This window comes from Periophthalmus magnuspinnatus, chromosome 4 (genome assembly GCF_009829125.3).
Source record: "Periophthalmus magnuspinnatus isolate fPerMag1 chromosome 4, fPerMag1.2.pri, whole genome shotgun sequence".
Taxonomy (NCBI): Eukaryota; Metazoa; Chordata; class Actinopteri; order Gobiiformes; family Gobiidae; genus Periophthalmus; species Periophthalmus magnuspinnatus.
Window position 1 is genome coordinate 29,565,766 of NC_047129.1, and position 20,343 is coordinate 29,586,108.

General features: G+C 38.8%; 1 protein-coding gene across 6 annotated transcripts in view; it reads left to right on the plus strand.

The window, feature by feature from the left end:
• The window catches only part of LOC117369720 (discs large homolog 1-like protein), a 162,105-nt gene that overhangs the window by 84,321 nt on the left and 57,441 nt on the right, over positions 1 to 20,343 (plus strand). For all 6 annotated transcript variants that reach the window (XM_055221459.1, XM_055221460.1, XM_033965047.2 and 3 more), the window contains one exon: positions 14,777 to 14,830. In XM_055221459.1, the coding sequence (XP_055077434.1) occupies positions 14,777 to 14,830 (54 nt within the window). The remainder of the gene's footprint in view (positions 1 to 14,776; positions 14,831 to 20,343) is intronic.

The window sequence follows — 20,343 nt, forward strand, 5'->3', positions numbered from 1 at the left end:
AGGCGGCATCGGTTGTTGCCATGGCGACTGTGCTGAGATGATGACAGCGAGGTAGTAGTGTTTGCGAGAGGACAGGGAACACTATTGGGATTTATTTATAGCTAAAGCCAGCCCCTTAAAATAGGCCAGAGGACGAGACATTTCTGTGGATAAGACGGCTGTAAAGATTCTTCATTTATAAAGTTGTCATGGTTATGTTAAAGGTGCACTGTGTAACTTTTGTGGAGGAAGGCACGCCACCTGCTTGTCTCTTCATGGAGTTACTGCATCGTCTGGAGTGTTGCATATTAACTTTACCTATCTTGCATTTATTCAACTGTTTTTGTTGCTCCAAAGACACGCATTGTTCTGGTTTGCCTCTCCACAGATCTGACCTGTATTTTAGCCTTGGTTGTGTCACCTGCTTGTCTCGTCATGGAGCTATTAGATTGTCTTGAGTGTTGCATTAAACTTACTTATTTTGCTTTTTATTCAATTGCTTTTGTTGCTCAAAAGACACGCATTCTTCTGGTTTGCCTCTCCACAGATCCGACCTGTAAGTTGTCCTTGGTTGTGTCACCTGTTTTAGTCGTCATGGAGAGGTTGCATTGTCTGAAGTTTTGCAGATTATGGCATTAAACATACCTATCTCGCTTTTATTCAATTGCTTTTGTCGCTCAGAAGACATGCATTCTCCACAGATCTGACCTGTAATTTGGCCTTGATGGTGTCACCTGCTTCTCTCCGTGAAGAGAAGTTTAATGCCATACTGTGGAATATTTCAGGCACTGGGAATACGAGGTGCCGCAGGGGGAAAGCAGTGGCCTCTAATGGAAACTGTACAAAGTATTAGCCCTTTTTACTTATAATCGAGTGTGAGTTTTTCTGTCATGGCAACTTTAATCAGAATGCACGAAAAATCAACAAAATCCTGTCTCCCTGGTTGAATTTCTGTTTACTTCTCTCGCGCAGACGCTCATTAAACCCGGACAGCGAGTTGGCCACGTTGCCGCCGCTGCTGACTTGGGGGCAGTTTGTCTTGTTGAGTTTGATGCAGGAGTTGAAGCTGGAGCTGGAGGATTTAAAAGCACTTTGTAATTAAATGTGAGGAGGCGCTGTTTCCTGCACAGCCCACACCTGTCACACTGTCTCTGTGCTCTCTCCTCTGCAGCTCTCTCTGTGTGTGTTTGTGCTTTTGTGTCTACCATCTGGGCTTAATGCCTCAATATGAACCTCGATATTAACTTCAATATGGAGGCTGCTCTTTGCTTTCATACTTATTTTGTGTCATGTATTTCCCTGTAGTTTAAAATGGAGCTGGACGATGAATTCTATGGTGGAATTAGCTGTTTAAAGGGCCCATTTTACGCTATTTTCTTATCTATCCTGCATATTTAAGTAGAGTTCTTCTCTCAAATGCTCTGTTCCACCTTGTGATGTCATCGTGTGGTAATACAGGAAGTGCTCCACTGTGTTTTTAAACTCCACACACCTTCACTAGAGTAATTTGGATAATTTCAGCCCTGGAGTCAATATGTATTAAACAAAAAGTAAACGTTTGCTGTTAACTTAAACTACCACAACGTGACATCACAAGGTGGAACAGAGCATTTTGAATTTCGCCAGGCTAATAAACCAGCTCCGAGTATGTTTTTAAGGAGGTAACAACATTCCAGCGTAACTAAAAGCTCACAAGCTCAATTTAGTGTAATATATGACCTTTAAATGTCAGATTGCAGATGCAGAGTTGAACCAACCCGCATGAAACAAAAACAGTCAGTATAAATAAACAAAATTAAAATACATTTTTAAAAATATCTTCAGAAAGTGGCGCCATTACTCAAACCTAAAGATGCGATTATTGTCACGTAAGCCATAACATCAGAGAGCCAGTTTTCCCTATTCATTTATTTATTAACTTTGCCATGAAATATCCAAAAGGTAAATGCACGAATATTGAACCTGATCATTTCTATTAATGACTAAACCCAAAAACTCACTGTATTACAACAAGAATCTGTCCTTCTCATTATCGGTTTTCATTATTATTGACCTAAAGAAAGTTGCGATGTCATTCGAAACCTGGCAGTAGATTACAGGAGTGGCTTTGCTCCAGGTTTTGAGTGGCAGAAGTGTTGTCTAAACCATTGCTTTTATGATAGAAAACTGTAAGCCGCTTTTTTCAGCTCGAATGAATGGATAAAGTGTCTTGCCTGAGGACACAACGGCAGTGTGCAGTGCTGCTGGAAGGATATAACACCAACACTTTGCTGTAGTTTTTTATTTTTTATTTTTTTGAGTGGCAAAACAAGCGTAGACATTGTTTCCGAACCGATTCAACACTTTTGTTTTTGAATAGAGTCATAATTTAGATTTGAATGATCCCACAGCCGTTTTGTACCGTGCATAAATGTTCATATCTCGTTGGCACAGACTTGTAGAGCCTGGATCTGCTCCGATTGACTTCCCCGTGTCACCGAGGCGTTAGATTTCTGTTCTGGTGTGATCCCTGATAATGAGGAGGACAAGTTCATCACTCCATTCTCTTTCCTGACAACTTCCTCCGTGACAGGAACACTCTGCTAACAGTACTTGAGAAGGAGAGACGGAAAGAGGGAAAGAAAGAGAGAGAAAGAGGAGGCTGGGATTTGGAGCGGTCGTAACTGGGTTTATTTTGAGATTTGGAAAAGTTTAGCAAATGCATAAGATTAGACGGGACATATGTGATGAGAGAGGAGCCGTGTTGGAAGGAGGATAGTGACATCTGCTGGTCATAAAGTGAACAGCAGTGTAGGGAATGTAAATGCAACAATATGTAAAATGTTCATGGAGTCTTTATTAGTTGGTTAATTATTTAAATGTATTTGTATTGCACTATTTTCTGAGCTATATTATAATGTTGTTTACTCGTCACAAACAGATCTGGAGTTGTGTTTTCCTTCATTCACACATGTTTAACACACAAACCCTGCAGATTTGGGCAGAAAACATAGAAAACACTCCACTTTTCTACCTTGTGATATCACGTAGTAATACAGGAAGTGCTCCACTGTGTTTTTAGACTTCACACACCTCCACTAGAATCATTTGGATAATTTCAGCCCCGGAATTGCCAATCAATACAGAACGAAAGGTACGAGGTAACAACATTCTAACATGGCTTAAAGCTCACAAGAGTCAATTTTGCGTAATATATAACCTGTAAGTAGATTTATAAGTACTTTATATAAATGTTTTTGTGCAGGATCTTAATAATTTTGTGAGCTTTTATCATTAGTCTGTGATGTCATGAAGCAGTAGTTTTGAAGTTAACAGCTCCTTTTACCTTTTGTTTAGTCGACATTGGCAATTCCAGGGCTTAAATCGTTGAAATGATTGAGTTTAAAAACAGTGGAGCACTTCCTGTATTACCACATGACATCACAAGGTGGAACAGATTGTTTTCTGTTTGAGAGAAGGACACAAGTAATATGGGCCCTTTAAGAAAATTCACGTTTATGATTGACTGATATCGCGCTGCTACCATAAACTAGAGTGATGTCATCTCTCTAGAGTCTTATACAAGAAAGAAATATATAAAAGAAAGTGCATTCCCTCCGTACGTCCTCAGAGATTGATAATGTCAGTAGCTGCAGTATATGCCAGTGCCTGCCTTAAACCGTGAAACACAGAGATGACACATATACTGGCCCACAGTGCAGCAGAGAGGGGGCTGTTATGTGAGTGCAGCCTCCTAAAGTGCTGCTAGCGCTCCAGGCTAACGTCTCCATGAGTACAACGGGATAAAGGGCTGTTAGCATCGCAGCGCTAAATGAGTCCCAGGCTAAAGCAGCGCTAGAGGGACCGTGCTGAAAAACCCTGTTCTGGTTTTCATTTGCAGCTACATGTCTTACTTTATAAACAATGTAAGATTTATGCAGGGCTGAGCAGTTTTGGGGCAAAATCTAATAGCATTTTTAACTAGATTTTGTTAAGGGAGCACATTTTAAAGTCTTTACATGAGAATGAAGACACAATATGAACTCTTAAACATGTTTGCAGAGGTCTAAACTACAGGATTAGCACAATAAATACATACACAACTGGGTAATTAGTAGTTTGCATGACAGATATTATGATTATATCCCTATTTCTTTAGTCAGTCAGTTACTTTCAATTTTCACTTAAAATCAAAATAAAACTTAAAATCAGACATAATCCAACTCACAGATCGTCTGCAGTGGATGAACCTGATTATTACTGTCTTAAAAACATGAAAAACAAAACTATATCGTTCATTTAAAACATTTGCAGTAGTTTTCAAGTTATTCCTCACTTATTTTATACATTCAAAGCATCCTAATTATTCACCATGATGAGTTTATAAGCACATTTCACAACTTTCAGAGACTAGAGCAGAGTTTTGCCGTCACAACAACTAGCTAACCGGGCACTTCCTGATTCTCGGACAATAAAACGCTTTATAATTAGATGCAGACAGAACACAGCAGACATATTCTGACCTAAAAAAGTAACGAGTACAAGGATTTATAATTACGATTTTTTTATCTTGCGAATTTGAAATGTGTCTCAACAGGCATCTTAAACATTTCAACTTGGATGACAAAAAGTACAAAGTTAATACAAATAAAAAACAAGATTTACCATATAAGGAATTTGCAAAAACTGGAAAAAGTCAATCAGTGATGTCAATTGTCTTGATTTTGCCTACAGAATTTGCAACAGTGGAACATTTTGCACATGATTCTTATATAGTTGCCCTACGTTTTCTCTCTAAAATGGTCTTCAGTGGGGGATCATTGGTGATTCAGACCAGTGAGAGTGGACTGGTTGAGAAATAGGCCACAGAGCATTGAACTGAGACACTGTAAAGAACAAGACAAAGGTTCAGACACAGAGCTCCTCGTCCAATCAGAGCCAAGCACGCACTTTACTCTGTCCTAGTGTAGTATTCTGTATGTTTGTTGTTGTTTTAATAGATATTTTGTTTATCTACACTTTAAAACCTTAAAACTACTCAACACAAATAATTTTCCCTTATTGAATAACCTTTTTTTTTTTTTTTACCATAGTCAAAATAAATAATTGGCTTTATTAAAGATCATATGTTACGCAATTTCTTGATCTCTTGATGTTGTTTTCTCCTCAAAAACAGACCTGGAGTTGTGTTTTGTTTCATTCACACATGTTTAACGCACAAATCCTGCATATTTCGGCTGAGTTCGTCTCTCAAACAGAAAACACTCTGTTCCACCTTGTGATGTCATGTGGTAAAACAGGAAGTGCTCTACTGTGTTTTTAAACTCCACACACCTTCACTAGAATCATTTGGATCATTTCAGTCCTGGAATTTCCAACCTCTACTGAACTAAGGGTAAAATTTAGCTGTTAACATGAAAACTACCTCTTCATGACATCAGAAGGTGGAACAGAGCATTTTGAGCTTTGGAGATGTAGACAGACTAATTATAAAGTGTTACTCAAACATGTGTGAATGAAACAAAACACAACTCCATGTGTGTTTTAGATGAAGTAACAACATTTTAACATTGCTAAAAGCTCACAAGAGTCAATTCTGTGTAATATAGGACCTTTAAACAGTTGTATCACAATGGATAACTTTTGACTTTTGATTTGAGCTCTCCCCATTAGAATCCTGTTCATTTTACTGTCCAATTTTTGTGACATACTTGAACATCAACTAGCTTTTACTGTCACTTTTGAACACATGGGTTGCCGTAATATCATTTGAATATTCTCACTGTTCATTTTAAACAGTTTGCAGTGGTCCAAAAGTTATTCCTCACTTACCTTATGCATTCAGATTACTCACCACGATGAGTTTATAAGCACTTTTCACAGAGGCCAGAGTGGACTTTTGCTTTCACAGTAATGCTAAAAACAACCAGCATGCTAACAGAGCATTTCCTGAGGCTCAGATATGTGGGAAAACAATCTTGTGTTGGACATTTAACGTTTTATTTTTGTACTTTTAATTCAAACTCTCCCCCTGTAGTCCTGTCTCAGCCCCGTGATCGATTACTCATGCCTGGCTGCAGTCTGTGCAGTGGGACACAGGGACCACTCTAATAGGCTGTGGTCTCAGAGAGGGAGAGAAAGAGAGAGCGATGGAGAGGAGGACAACCGACCAGGCGCTAAACAAGGAAGAACTGACAAGAGAGAGGACGAATACTGCATGGAAAAACACAAGAGTTTAAGGGATATTTGATGAAGATTAATAACGCAATATCAAAATTTGGAGATTTTCAGAGAACGATTGAGAAATGCGATTGAGAAATGTGTCTTGAAACTGTTGGAAGAGACGTGAGATTCAGCCAGGCGTTAAACAAGGAAGAAGTGACAAAAGCTGAAGAGGATTATGGAAAATACAAGACTTTAAGGAATATTTGATGAAGATAACAAGAATAAGAAGAATTTACAATTTGGGGATTTTTTAATTGAGAAATATTGAGAAAGAACAAAAATTGATCATGAAATTCTTGAAGTGGAGACAAGAAGATCCAGCCAGACGTTAAACAAGGAACAAGAGGCAAGAAGAGGAGGAATACTGGATAGAAATGCACAAGATCTTAAGGAAAATTTGATGCAATTTGAATTTTTTGGAGAAATTTATTTTTAAATTCTTGGGGATTGCAACAATATCTAAACCTGGAGTACAGATTTGAAAGGCTGACGTTGGTAGATTTAATGCCTTCCTAAGACAAATTTTAAATAATGATAAAAAAATAAAGCACAAGATTGAAGACAGATTCACTTGTGGAGACATCAGCTTCATTTAAACCTTAAAAATAAAAATAACCAGGTGGAGAAATATTGAGAGAGTTTCTTCTGACGGCTGAAAATCCACAGAGTTGTTGCACTTAATGACAACAATCATTCTTAAACTGGAAATTAATATCGTGTACATCATTTTAAAACCTTCTCACCCATGATGCGATTTAACAACTAAAGTTACAGAATTGTCTTTTTTTTTTTCATTTGGTAAAACTGCTTTTTCAAGATAGATACACAAATAGAGAGATAGTATTTCTTCATCCAAACGTCTGACCCGTTAACTTTCAGTAATACAAAGGGTCAAAACTCTCCATTGGATAAGAAAAGCTGTGAAAATATTGAAGAAGTGGAGAAAAAGAGACTGCGATGTCTATAACTACAGTTGCTTTGTCCAACACTGAAATGGGAGCGTTTGAGTTCCTGATTTGTGATATTCCTTGACAGATTCAGACAAATGGATATATAAGAGGGGCCAGGCTGCGCTGAATAAACTTGACCTACATTATATGGACACAATTGAATCGCAAGAGCTCCTTTTGTCTGCGCTGGAAAGTGAAACATCTCAGAAGAGGATGGTTAAAGAAAAGATCTGGCAACACGAAGACACTTAAAGGCGCCGTACCTGATTTATACTGTCTTAAAAATGTGGAAAAACTACTTGTTCATTTTAAACAGTTGGCAGTGGTTCATAGTTACTCCTCACTTACCTTATACATTCAAAGCATCATAATTATTCACCATGATGAGTTTATAAGCACTTTTCACAACTCTCAAGAGACTAGAATGGAGTTTTGCCTCCACAGCAGCTAGCTAACAGGGCATTTTCCTGATTCTTAGACAATAAAACTCTTCATAATTAGATGCAGAAAGACCACAGTGGACATATTTTGACCTCAAGATCTGCTTATACCACATATCCGTCCTGGGGCAAGACTAATTTTGCTCAAACACATTGAAAAAAATCCGGTACATGGACTCGTAATCAATTTCATCTTGAGAAAAAGTGTCCCAATTGAATCCAACGGGAATTGTAAACATTTCTTGGATAACAAAAAAAGTACAAGGTATTACAAATGAAAAACAAGAGATTGCACTAAAAGGAATTTGTAAAAACTGGAAAACCTGAAGAAAATGAAAAATCTGTGATATCGGTTCTTTTTATTTTGCCTAAAGGAGTTGCAACGTTGAAGCACTTTGCAAATGTGATTCCTATTTACTTATACTTATTATTTTTCTGTAAAAGTCCAATCCATGAACAGTATTTGAGTGTGTTGGTTTGTTGAATCGCAAGAAAACCAAAATTTTAACTTGAAACACGTAATAGTAGTTGTAAGCTTGGAGCGGAAGGGAATGCTTGAAATCCATTGCTTTCAGAGTGATGAAAATCTAGCAATTAGCAATTCAAAACTAAATATTATATCTTTTTGTAAGCAATTATTCTGGGTATTTTTTGTCTGTTAAGGATGCATCGGAACCTACTTCTAAGCTAGTTTCTGAAACACCACTTTGTTGACTTCCTGTATCATATTTTTCTGTCACCATGACTACTTATTTCCAAAGCCACGAGTTCTGCTGCAGTCCCAAAAAACCCTCTTCGAAGGGAAAATCGGGAAAATCCAAGTCCAAAACTAGCAAAGGTCACAGTTCGAAACATCAACCAAACTTATTGACCCCAAACCATCAGATTTCACCTTTGCATTCGCCAAAACATCGTTGCCGTTCTCCGAAACCTCTGCTCCTCTCTCCTTCTCCAAGTTACTACCACATACCCACCTCGTCCTATCAGCTCGGCCCTCCGTCACCAAACCAAATGCTGCATTCACCAAGCTACCAAAAACTTCACGTGTCTCCGAGCCACCATCAACTCCACCTATCTCCAAGCCAGCACCAACTGCACCAGCAATGCCCGCCGTCGCCTGGTCACATGATCCACTCGGCGACCAATCACGTGCTGCACCAACCCGGCGTCCAATCAGGGCTCTTCCAGCACTATCACCATCATCACTGCCACGGGTTACCGCCGCCGTTGCCGCACGCTTCGCAGTCTTTATCCATACATCCATTTCATTCGCCGCAACTTCCGATGTGTTCAGCTCTCGCCGGGTACGGATACAGTACGCTGCCGACTCACCTGGCTCACCTGAACAGAGCGAAAAGTCCCAAGGATAGTAAGAAGAGTCCATCTAAAAGTAAACATAAAGGGAAAGGAGGGTGTAAGCCGTGGCCCAAAGACACTTACATCTGGACGTCGCACTGTGAGGCCATTCCACACGGGGCGCTGCTGCATCACTTCACGCCCATACACGCTCAGGTGCAGGTAGGTTAAACATGGGATAACCTGGCTACATTAGGAATTATATAGGCCAGTAATACGAAGCAGTGTGGATTCATAGTTTGGTTGTAACACAGTATTCTTGCGTCTAAATCGAAAGGATCAGATTCAGCATTTGTGAGTTTACCTTTCAGGGGGCGACAGTAGCTCGGTTGATGTTGAGTGTTTGTCCGCTGATGTGAACTTTGGTGGTATGAATTCTGTTCTGGACATAAACATCATCGGTAGAGCGGTCAAATCCACTAACGCACAGGTTGGCGATGTGATTCCAGCTCCCACGAATGAAATCCTTGGGCAAGACACTTAACCCACCTCGCCCCTAATGTCTGTAAACACTGGTGTATGAATGTGTGTGTGAATGGGTGAGTGTTGCCTTTAAGGTTGAAAAGCGCTATGCAAAAATGTGACCTTTTACCATTTTGACCATTGGCATATTTTTTTGTCGAAGTACAATGTAATCTATTGATGGGTTTCAGGTGACATCACAATGTTTATGAGCCAATCTTAAATGAATAATAAATAAAAAACCCAGGATCATGTAGAGCGGGTTAATACAAACATTTTAAGACCAAGATGATGAGCCTGACAGGAGCAGTTACAGAGAGAGGGGCGCTGTTTTTTCAATAGAAAGTGAGTTGGAGTCAGATTCGATGGAGCCGGGAGTGTGTTCATGCTCACTTACTATTTGGAACACGGCAGCTAGCAGGTTTAGCTACGTCCATTTATATAAACAGGCTGTAAACCAAATTTGAGTTCTGCATTGTACTGTAGTTTCTCTATTAAACGTACAGGTTATGTTTTTCATTTTTAATAGTACAGCAACTCTTTTAGTTGAGGGCCCGCCATCTGCTTGTCACCAGATGTTATTGCCTTGCCCAGAATGTTCCACAACATGGCATTAAACTTATCTATCTCCATGGTGACAAGCATGACACCACCAGGCCAAGTTGCTACCCGCTCACAGTCAGACTGAAAGAAGTAGTAGTTTTATAGCAATTATGACAAAATATATATAAATAGTAACTGATCAACTAACTGGATAAGTGTAATGCCATACTGTGGAACCTAAACCAATATATTTTGCCAGACTTAAACCAAAGGAAATGTATTCATGCTGCTAAAGTGTTTCCTCTGCGCTGGTTAATGAGGATATTTGATTAACATTAAGAGGATCATTAACATAATTGCCTCTGTTGCATTAGTTTAATTAAAGCTTTGTTCAGTTTGATTTGCAAATTAGTTGATTGCACATTTCCACAGGATTAATTAGACGCTGGATTTGAATGGGACTCGGGCGGAGGTGGGAGGTATGTGGACACATTCATAATATCGTAATTGTTGCTTTGCAGATTAGAATATCGAGTGTGTTGTCTATAAAAAGGCTGCAGAAAGAGCTTTTATTTTATTTGACTCAGTAGAATTTAAAGCCACAATATGTAAGTCATTTTTAAAATTTAGTTTATGTTTGTTGCAGTGATAAACGTGTCCTTACTCTGAGCGGGTTTGCATCTTCATAAACTTCACTGTTATTTGAAGAAGAGCTGCCTCCTTCTTGTTTCCATGGAAATGTTGTTTATTTACCTCTAATATTCCACAGACCAAACCTCCGGAGTTTGGTTTTAACTTTCTTTTTCCTTGGACTCATGGAGGTGACATGCCAGCTCCACAAAGTTACATATTGTACCTTTAAAGGGCTCGTATTACACTATTGTCTGATCTATGTTGTAATTTTGTTTCCTCATCACAATCAGACCTGGAGTTGTGTTTTGTTTCCTTCACACATGTTTAACACACAAACCTTGCATAATTAAGTTATTCTGTCAAAAAAACTACCTCTTCGTGACATCACAAGGTGGAACAGAGCATTTTGAGCTTTGGAGATGTTACAGACTAATAATAAAGTGAAACAAAACACAACTCCAGGTCTGTCTTTGACGAGGTAACAACATTATAACACGTCTGAAATCTCACAAGAGTCAATTTTGTGTAATATAGGACCTTTTAATAAGTGAGACTTTTTGTATATTTTAGTCTATGGAATTTAAAGTCATAATATGAACATTTTTAGCCATAAATACACTAAAAAGAAAGCACGTTTTGTATTTATTTATTTATTTTCGTTGTGTTTTTTGCAGTGAAAAACACGTGTCTTAACTGAATCGTACAGGCAACATGCCACCTCCAGAAAGTTACACACTGTACCTTTAACACAATAATAGATTTTGAAAAGCGCCCCAGACCACATGCTTTTACTGACAGACGATTGGCTGCGGACCGCTCCATTAAAAAGACCCATGAATGAATGCTGACTTGATTAAAATGTCAATTGCCCCGCCCTGTAACCAATCGTATTATAGCATTCCCCTGATCCTGAATTTTGACCAGAGCGGCGCCGCTAAAGGCGTTACGTAACAGTCAATCAGTTTTATAGAGAGCGTGTGTCTGCTGTGATGATATCTGCACTTTTGTCCTTTTGGCCTTTGCAGGTCTCTTACACAGACCTTATGTAACACGGCGGCACACTTTATGGATCGTGTCTAATGGGGAAAGGAAATTGTAGAAATACTGTCAGTGGTGGATGGAGTACTTCATTTTGTTAATTAAGTAAAAGTACAGATACAGAGGTAAAAAGCTACTCAAGTAAAAGTATCACAAGGGAAACAAAAACAAAAACAACTTAAGTAAAAGTATTTAAGTGCCTGTTTAAAAATATGCCTTAATAGTAAAAAGTAAAAGTATTTCACACAAGTGTTGTTGATTTGTTAATGTGTTAAATGTAGTGATATTGATTAAAAATGACGTATTATTTTTGGTCGACAGTAGCAATACAAATCTATTTCTATTTTTTTCTTATGAAATTTGGGTTTTTAATTTACATTTGCTCAAAGATGAAGCTTGAACTTGAAAACTTTAGTCAGGAAGTTAGCACGAGCATGCTAAAAATAGCCCCTCAAATCATATGAAAAGTACTTAGCCCAGTTCAAAAATGTAGTGGAGTAGAAAGTACAGATACTGCTCTCAAATGTAGTGAAGTAAAAGTAAAGTGAAAAAATGCATGGGATTCTTGGATTAGCATAGCAGTTCATAAACCAACCTTCTGGCAAACTGTAAAGGCGCTGTACCTGATTTTTACTGTCTAAAAATGTGAGAAAAAAATAGAATAAGTTCATTTTAAACATTTTGAAATGATCCAAGGTGATTCCTCACTTACCTTATACACTCTGAGCATCCTAATTATTCACCACAATGACTTTATAAGCACTTTTCACAGCTTTGAAAGACCAGAATGGAGTTTTGCTGTCACGCTAATACTAACACCTAACATGCTAACAGTGCACTTTATGATTATACAATATATTTGTACTGGGGCAAGATACATTTTGCTCAAATACATGGGAAAAAACAGCTACATTTTGGAAACTCTTAGGGCTGTGGTTAAAACTGGTTCACACAGAGGGTCAATACTGTTCGAAAGTTGAGGTCATCAGGGGGTCACGGTGCCAGAGCCATGACCTCTTGTTGGTTCTGTCTGTGTTTACAATGATGTAATTTGATCCCAGTTTGATACAGATGTAGATGTGGTTTGGTCCTGTTCTAGTCCAGGTTTAGACCCAGGTTCAGTTCCAGTGTAGTGTGTGTACTCTTTAATTTAGTTTTTATTTAGTAAAATTGGGGTCTCTATGGGTGCCTTCACACTTGTGTTGGTTTGGTTCTGGTCTGGTCCTGGTCTGGTCCTGGTCTGGTCCTGGTTTGGTCCTGATTTAGTCCTGGTTTGGTCCTGGTTTGATCCTAGTTTGGTCCTGGTTTGGTCCTGGTTTGGTCCTGGTTTGGTCCTGGTTTGGTCCTGGTTTAGTCCTGGTTTACTCCTGGTTTACTCCTGGTTCGGTCCTGGTTTGGTCCTGGCTTAGTCCTAGTTTGGTTCTGGTTTAGTCCTGTTTGGTCCTACTTTAGTTCTGGTTTGGTCCTGTTTAGTCCTGGTTTGGTACTGGTTTGGTACTGGTTTGGTCCTGGTTTAATCCTGTTGGGTCCTGGTTTAGTTCTGGTTTGTCCTGTTTAATCCTGGTTTACTCCTGGTTTGGTTCTTGTTTGGTCCTGGTTTAGTCCTGGTTTGGTTCTTGTTTGGTCCTGGTTTAAACTTTGGTTGGTCCTGGTTTTTGTCCTGGTTTGGTCCTGGTTTAGTCCTAGTTTGGTTCTGGTTTCGTCCTGGTTTAGTCCTGTTTGGTCCTGCTTTAGTTCTGGTTTGGTCCTGTTTAGTCCTGGTTTACTCCTGGTTTGGTACTGGTTTGGTCCTGGTTTAGTCCTAGTTTGGCTCTGGTTTTGTCCTGGTTTAGTGCTGTTGGGTCCTGGTTTAGTTCTGGTTTGGTCCTGTTTAATCCTGGTTTACTCCTGGTTTGGTCCTGGTTTAGTCCTGGTTTGGTTCTTGTTTGGTCCTGGTTTAGTCCTAGTTTGGTTCTGGTTTTGTCCTGGTTTAGTGCTGTTGAGTCCTGGTTTAGTTCTGGTTTGGTCCTGTTTAATCCTGGTTTGGTTCTTGTTTGGTCCTGGTTTGGTCCTGGTTTAAACTTTGGTTGGTCCTGGTTAGTCCTGGTTTAGTCCCAGTCTAGTCCAGGTTTAGTACCAATTTAGTCCCAATTTGTAAGTTTCTTCTTCATCCAAAACACCACCTCCATAGTCCACAGTGCACTTTCCATATTCTGCTACTTCCTCCTCTCCATTTTGCAGCATGTTCACTTTCCCTGTGCCTTGTTGTGTTTGCGTTTTGGGGGGGTTTATTTCCATGTAGCCCCTCCCACTTTGATCTGTAATCCTACCTGATCCCCGCTGTGGTCCCGCCCCCGTGTGGGAGTGATCGGCCAATCGCGTCGCGGCGCAGAGTGACGGACAGCTGTGGAAGGGGCCAGAGGATGAGAGAAAGATTAAAGCGCCCAGAGTCTTTTATCACTGATGACACCAACTGTGCTTTTGGTCGGGACTAGACACTTTTTATGTTTCTACGGAGACCGGGGATACATTTCATATTTCAGACTTTGATTTTCTGCACAGATGTTTGACATTTAGGAATTAAAATATTATTCAGTAGCTTACAGGTTTGTCTAGACTACAAATGAAGAAGTACTTGTATCTTTGCAGTTACGTTGAGTTATAATGATTAAGTTTTGTACTGAATTACACACGTTTTGGAGATTTTTTGAACCGGCAAATATCTGGAAATAGTTGGTTATGTATTGGAATACGCATTTTTTGCTTTTTCGTTCATTGCGCTCATTAAACAGCGTCGCTTCGTTTAGATCGAACCGAGAACTCGTCGATAGATCATTTTTATAGGCTCTGATTCGCTTAATATCTTTTATAACTTCATTTTTCTAGTCAGTAAGCTATGTTAAAACGCAACAGACACCAGAGAGCGCATTCAGGACCGCCATGTTGTGAATATTCTCCATTTTTTTTTCATATTTTTGGCCAAGTCTGCGTAAATATTTGTGAGTAGCGGATCTTGGTTGTTATAGCTTTAGCGTGGCGTACCGGAGCTGCACATGGTTAGGCTCGAACATTATGTCATGCAGATACACTGAACATGCTGTATCAGAACATGAGACGAGTAAGTGCGCAAGTTGAGAAAGAAAACGCCAAAAATAATGCTGTTTATATGAGCTTTTTTCTGTTGTTTTTCAGGCCAACCCTCCTCCCGTGGTGGTCAACACAGACAGCGTAGAAACACCCCCATATGTAAGTACTCATTTTTATCTGATTTGTGGCAATATTTAGTCTCCATCCATACATTTTCTCCTGCTTACCTGCTTATCAGACTTCCCCCACCCCAGACACTTCCTCAGAGAGCTAGCTAACGCATGTCAAGCTAACGTTAAGACGGTTACTGAAACTCTCCACTGTAAGGAACAGTGGAGAAGTTATCAATATGTCAATAAATCGTACTTTAATCCATTTTCTTCCGTTTATCCGGGGGTTGGGTCGCAGGGGCAGCAGTCTAAGCAGGGAATCTCAGACTTCCCTCACCCCAGACGCTTCCGGTGGGACCCCAAAGCGTATTTATTCTGTGTTATTAAAAAAAAATAACAGATGCAGAGTAGGTTGTTAACAGACTTATATCTGTTTAAAAATGCATTGGTTTGATATCAGTTTTAACTTATTATTAGGTGGATATTTACACTTGTGCTATCAGCCTTAAAGCTCCAGTATAGCCCAATATTTTTGAACTTAATTTTAACACACAAGTGAAAAGAGGGCACTGCTCGACCTGTCACGATAACACAGTTTGAACCGTGATATTTTTGTCATAACCCGGCTCCAAGTCATGACAGAAAATACGCAAAACCACATATTCAATGAAATAAAGTATTTATTTAACGAATTAATTAACTTAAAGCAAGTTTTATTGAGGTGTGAATGTCGGTAAATGTCCAGGGGTGTAAGTGTGAGTATGTGACTTGAAAGGTGTGTGTCCAGTGTCGAATGTTACGAGGGCAAAGTAATAAAAAGAAGTGTGAAATGTACAGGTGACCAGCCGGGAGCAGAATGAGCCAGCACGAGCTTCTAACGTGCACGAACTTTTAAAGGTGCAGTGTGTTGGGCCCTTGATGCACACACCAGGACTGCACCAGCCAACTCCACCTGCACACAAAATAACTACGCACGGCAATAAATATAAGAATGGGGCCGTGACACTTTCGCTGAAGTAACTATAGACGATAAATGATAATAATGAAATTAATTTATGCCACTGACACAAAACCCAAGAGCGGATATAAACCACAAAAACTATTCTAAATCTACAATATTGTTAAAAAACTCAAAATCCAATAAATAAACAGCAGAATGAAACACTTCAGTACTTGAGTTTGCATCTGTAATGAGTCAGACGTTATTAATTCAAATGGGAATATGTCTATGTCTGTATATGTCTGCAGTGAATAGACTTGCCAAAAGTATTGAAAATTCGATCCTTAAATCAATCCTAAAACTTGTATTGAAAGTACACACTCATTCTCGCAAGTGTCATTACAGAAAATAAATAGTATCGTTTTCAAATGGCCCTGATCTATATGAGAACTAGTTTAAAACGACATGATTATATGTCAAAAATTGTCTGTCTGTTGTCTTAATAAAGCGTGTTTATCAGTTGTTGGTACAAATATACAGTTTATCCACAGTATATGTTTCACTTTATATACTTTCCTCATGTAGAGTAGTAGACTGTAAACACATTCAGTGACTTTAATTTGAGAAAAATGGAATCTGTCATACATATCGGTCTCAAATTGTCAGCCAGTTTATGATTAAGAATACATTTCTCAAAAACACATGTAAAACTGAGTATCAGACTCCCCTCTCACTCAGCAGCTGTTAATATTATTCAAATAGGTCTATTTAATACAACAAAGCACTTCAGCCATGTGTGCAAACTCTAATGAAAGAAAGATGCAGAGAAATTGACTTTTTTGGACTTTTTTGGACTTTTTGCCTTTTTTATTTGAAGCACTTTGAGCAGCTGAAGTTGTTTTTAAATGTGCTATTGAAGTACGATATAATGTTGAAGTGAATATAGACAATGAAACCAAACCATAAAGCAGAATTAACCCCAAAAAACTAGTCTTAAGTAACTTGTTTGACTATAATGAGCCACAGAATCGTAATCGTAAACCACAGAACTCGTAATCCAACTTTCTACAGCGCAGGTCTCATTGCAGTACAGAAATATACCCAAAAATGTCCTGCTAGTACTAAGAACAAGTCACACAATAAGTACTGACTCCCAAAAATCAACTCTCCGTCTTTCATATATTGAAACATAAGCTGTTAATATTATTCAAACCGGTCTATTTTATATGTTGTTTATTCAGCTTCCAAACAGCGAAGCTCTTGACTTATTTGTGCACGCTCTACTGAATGAAAGCTACAGGGAAATGAACCCACATCGAGATCACAGTCTGCCTCTCCAGTGTCCAAAACAATCAAATCATCATGCATGTACTTAATAATCGTATTTACAGAGGCATGAGGGAGCGACACATGTTAAACACACAGACGGACACATTTCATACCATTTATTTATTAGCTTTGAATGTCGATAATCTGCCGTTGACCTTCTCCATATGAAGTCTCACTCACTGTATGATACAACCCAGTCAGTCAAAACATATTATACTGTCTGCACGTCCATTACGCACCGTTCACAGGCTCATAATCACACTGGGAACCATCAAAAATACATTTAAATACACAAACTATACTATAAACTATATAAAATGGATTGGGTATAATAACTGGTTATGGAAGAGTAAAAAATAACATTGATTTGGCAGAATTTTAGTCCAGATGCTCTTCCTATTGTTGAGCTTATTGTGTCTTTTTTTTTTTTGTGGGCAAACGCTGATTAATCTTTAATTTTTTGTGTTATTTTTATTAGTATTTAATGAATGCAATTTTACAGTTTTTTTTTGTACTTTCTACACTAGCCAGAGCTCACGGTTAGTATTGTCTCGGCGCTAAAATTTCAATGTCGATTTCTATATTAAAGAACAAACTTGAGACTCGATTAGAGCTAGATCGATAAATCGGTTGGTCGATATATATGGCCGATATTTGCACTTAGCGAATCGGCTTTCGGCCTTCATCTTCATCACATTCCGATATTTTGTTTTGCCGTTCTGCTTAAAGAATACTGTAAACACAAAGCTTTATTTGAACACTGAAATGCAAAATTATCAACATCAACCTTACATATCGGTCAAAAATATCAGTAGAGCTTATCAGCCATCGGTTTGTCCACATTCTACATAATCGGTATCGGCTTTGGCCATGGAAAAACCCACATCGGTCGATCTCTATGCTCGATACTGTTTTTGATACCGAAATGATCATTGTATAAGCTCTTTTTTGGACAATATTATAATTTTCAACACAAAATAACCCTATTTGCTTATTGTTCTGTGTGGTTTTATATTAGTTCTGATAAAACGCAAGATAAAACTAATCAGGAAGCATTTTTATTCAGTATCGATACTTCAGTCAATGTTCTACTTTCGATGTTAGTTTCAGTATTGATTTGTATCTGATTTTCGATATTTTTGACAATCCTACTCACTAGTCCTGTCATGATAATCACTGTATCGAAACAGTATATTTTAGGCTCAATATTCATCGTGTGTACAATTTCTTTGCAAAAATTGGGAGATTTTTGTGATTCTGAAGTAATATGATGAGATTTGAGCTGTAGAGGGTAGAATAAATCACTTTTATGGCTATTTATTGGTTCATTTTGCTGTTTATCTGTTGCAGCTCAGGTCTTTTAATGATACGGTTTATGTAAAATGTGTTTGCTGGTATGATTTTACTTTATTTTAATTGTATCAGCGGTATAAAGTAGTTTCAATACTGTCGTTTATCGCAATATTTCTCTATAGTCATATATCGTCTTTCAAAATTGTGTCAGGCCTACTACTCACAGTACAAGCTGAAGTTGTTGAGGCAGTGTGTTGTGTTTTTCTGTGGTTGTTATAAATTTCATTCTTACACCTATTTTGGAACAATCATCTAATGTTATATTTTAACTCTTAACACATTTCCCTTCTGTTATTTTCTTGCACGATAGAACCCAATGTGGTTTTGCTCTTTTTAGCCAGCGCGGGCTCCGTATGTGCGGCAGTAATGTGTGACACTGTCCAATCTGGAATAATCTGACACAGATTAGAGCTCGGGATTAGGACAGGCCTGAGGGACCACTGACCCACTGCAGCCTCCACCACCACATAACCCCACACAGCCATTTCACTTTTGGTCCTTCTGATCGCACACAGCAGAGTACAAGGCAAACAGCGTCATGTTTGTGCAGTAAATGGTAGATGACAGTATTTTGGAAGCTCAGTATTTATCAGGTGCAGAGTTCAACTTTTTTGTGTCTACTTTTTGTTTGAACTAGAACTTTAATTTCATGTTGAGGGTCGTGTAAGTTACATTAGGGCTGTAGTCCTTGAGTCGTTTAATCAGTTTCAGTTTGATGATTTATATGGGACAACAGCAGAAAGGAGAAGTAAGACAGTGAGTTAGCTGCAGGATGTTTGGCATTTATATGTAAAATGGAGATTAAACACATTATTCTGGATAAATAGTTGTTTTTGTATGAACTCCCTGCAGGTGTAGTCTTGTGAATGCAGTTTGGGTCAGATACACACAGATACATAATAGTTTTACGAGCTTTTGCCACACCTCCTTTTTAGTCAACCAAGAATTTTTTTAATCGTCTCCAGTCCTACGTTTCATATCTGCGAGCGATTATAGACACACACAAACTAATAATAATGCTTTAGTCGTATCTTGCGGTTTTCCAGACGCGCAAAGTCACTTAACACTTTTGTGCATTATTCATGCAGACCACACTTAGCCGTGGTACACTACTTTAGCGAAGCTGTCAGTCTGCACCATCGACCGCTCTGACCACATTCACAAACCACATTCATACATAAGCAAGTTAGGTGAAGTGTTTTGCCTAAGGACGCAACAGTAATTTGCACCAGAGCCTTTGCTGCCCCACTGTGGCACTTGGTTTTCCCTGCGGTCTCCCATCCAAGTACAAACCAGGCCCAACCCTGCCCTGTTTAACTTCAGATATCAGACGAAATCAGAAAATGCGGTATGTAGTTTAGGATTGTCAAAAGTATCAAAAATCGGACACTAATCGATAGTAAAAGTAGTATCGAGACCATAGACTGTATAAAGACGTGGAGAGTAGAGTTCGGCTCCAGTCAAATGAAGCTCATCGAGGCTAGAGCAGTTATAGCGGCAAATTTGGAGCGGGGTTCCCTATTTAGAAGTTTCAACCACGAGTATCATAGCAACGAAAGACCCAATCTGGAGCAAAGCTGTTGAAGGTAACGCCCCTTCCCACCTGCACGTAATGTTCATATCTTGAGTTAAGGACACAACAGCAAAATAAAAATACCATGTAGAGTTAGAGTAGAATTAATACGAACATTTTAAGATCAAAATGACGAGGCTCACTGCAGCAGTTACAGAGAGAGGGGCGTTTTTTGTAACGTAAAGTGAATTGGAGTCAGTGGAGCCGGAAGTGCACCCAGGCTCACTTCCTATTTGGAAAACGGCGGCAAGCAAGTCCGCTAAGTCCATTTATATGTGCAGTCTATGATCGAAATAAAGTGCAATTTTAGTATCGTTGCAACACTACTATTGCCATGACTATAGTTTTTCATTGTGATATTTACCTT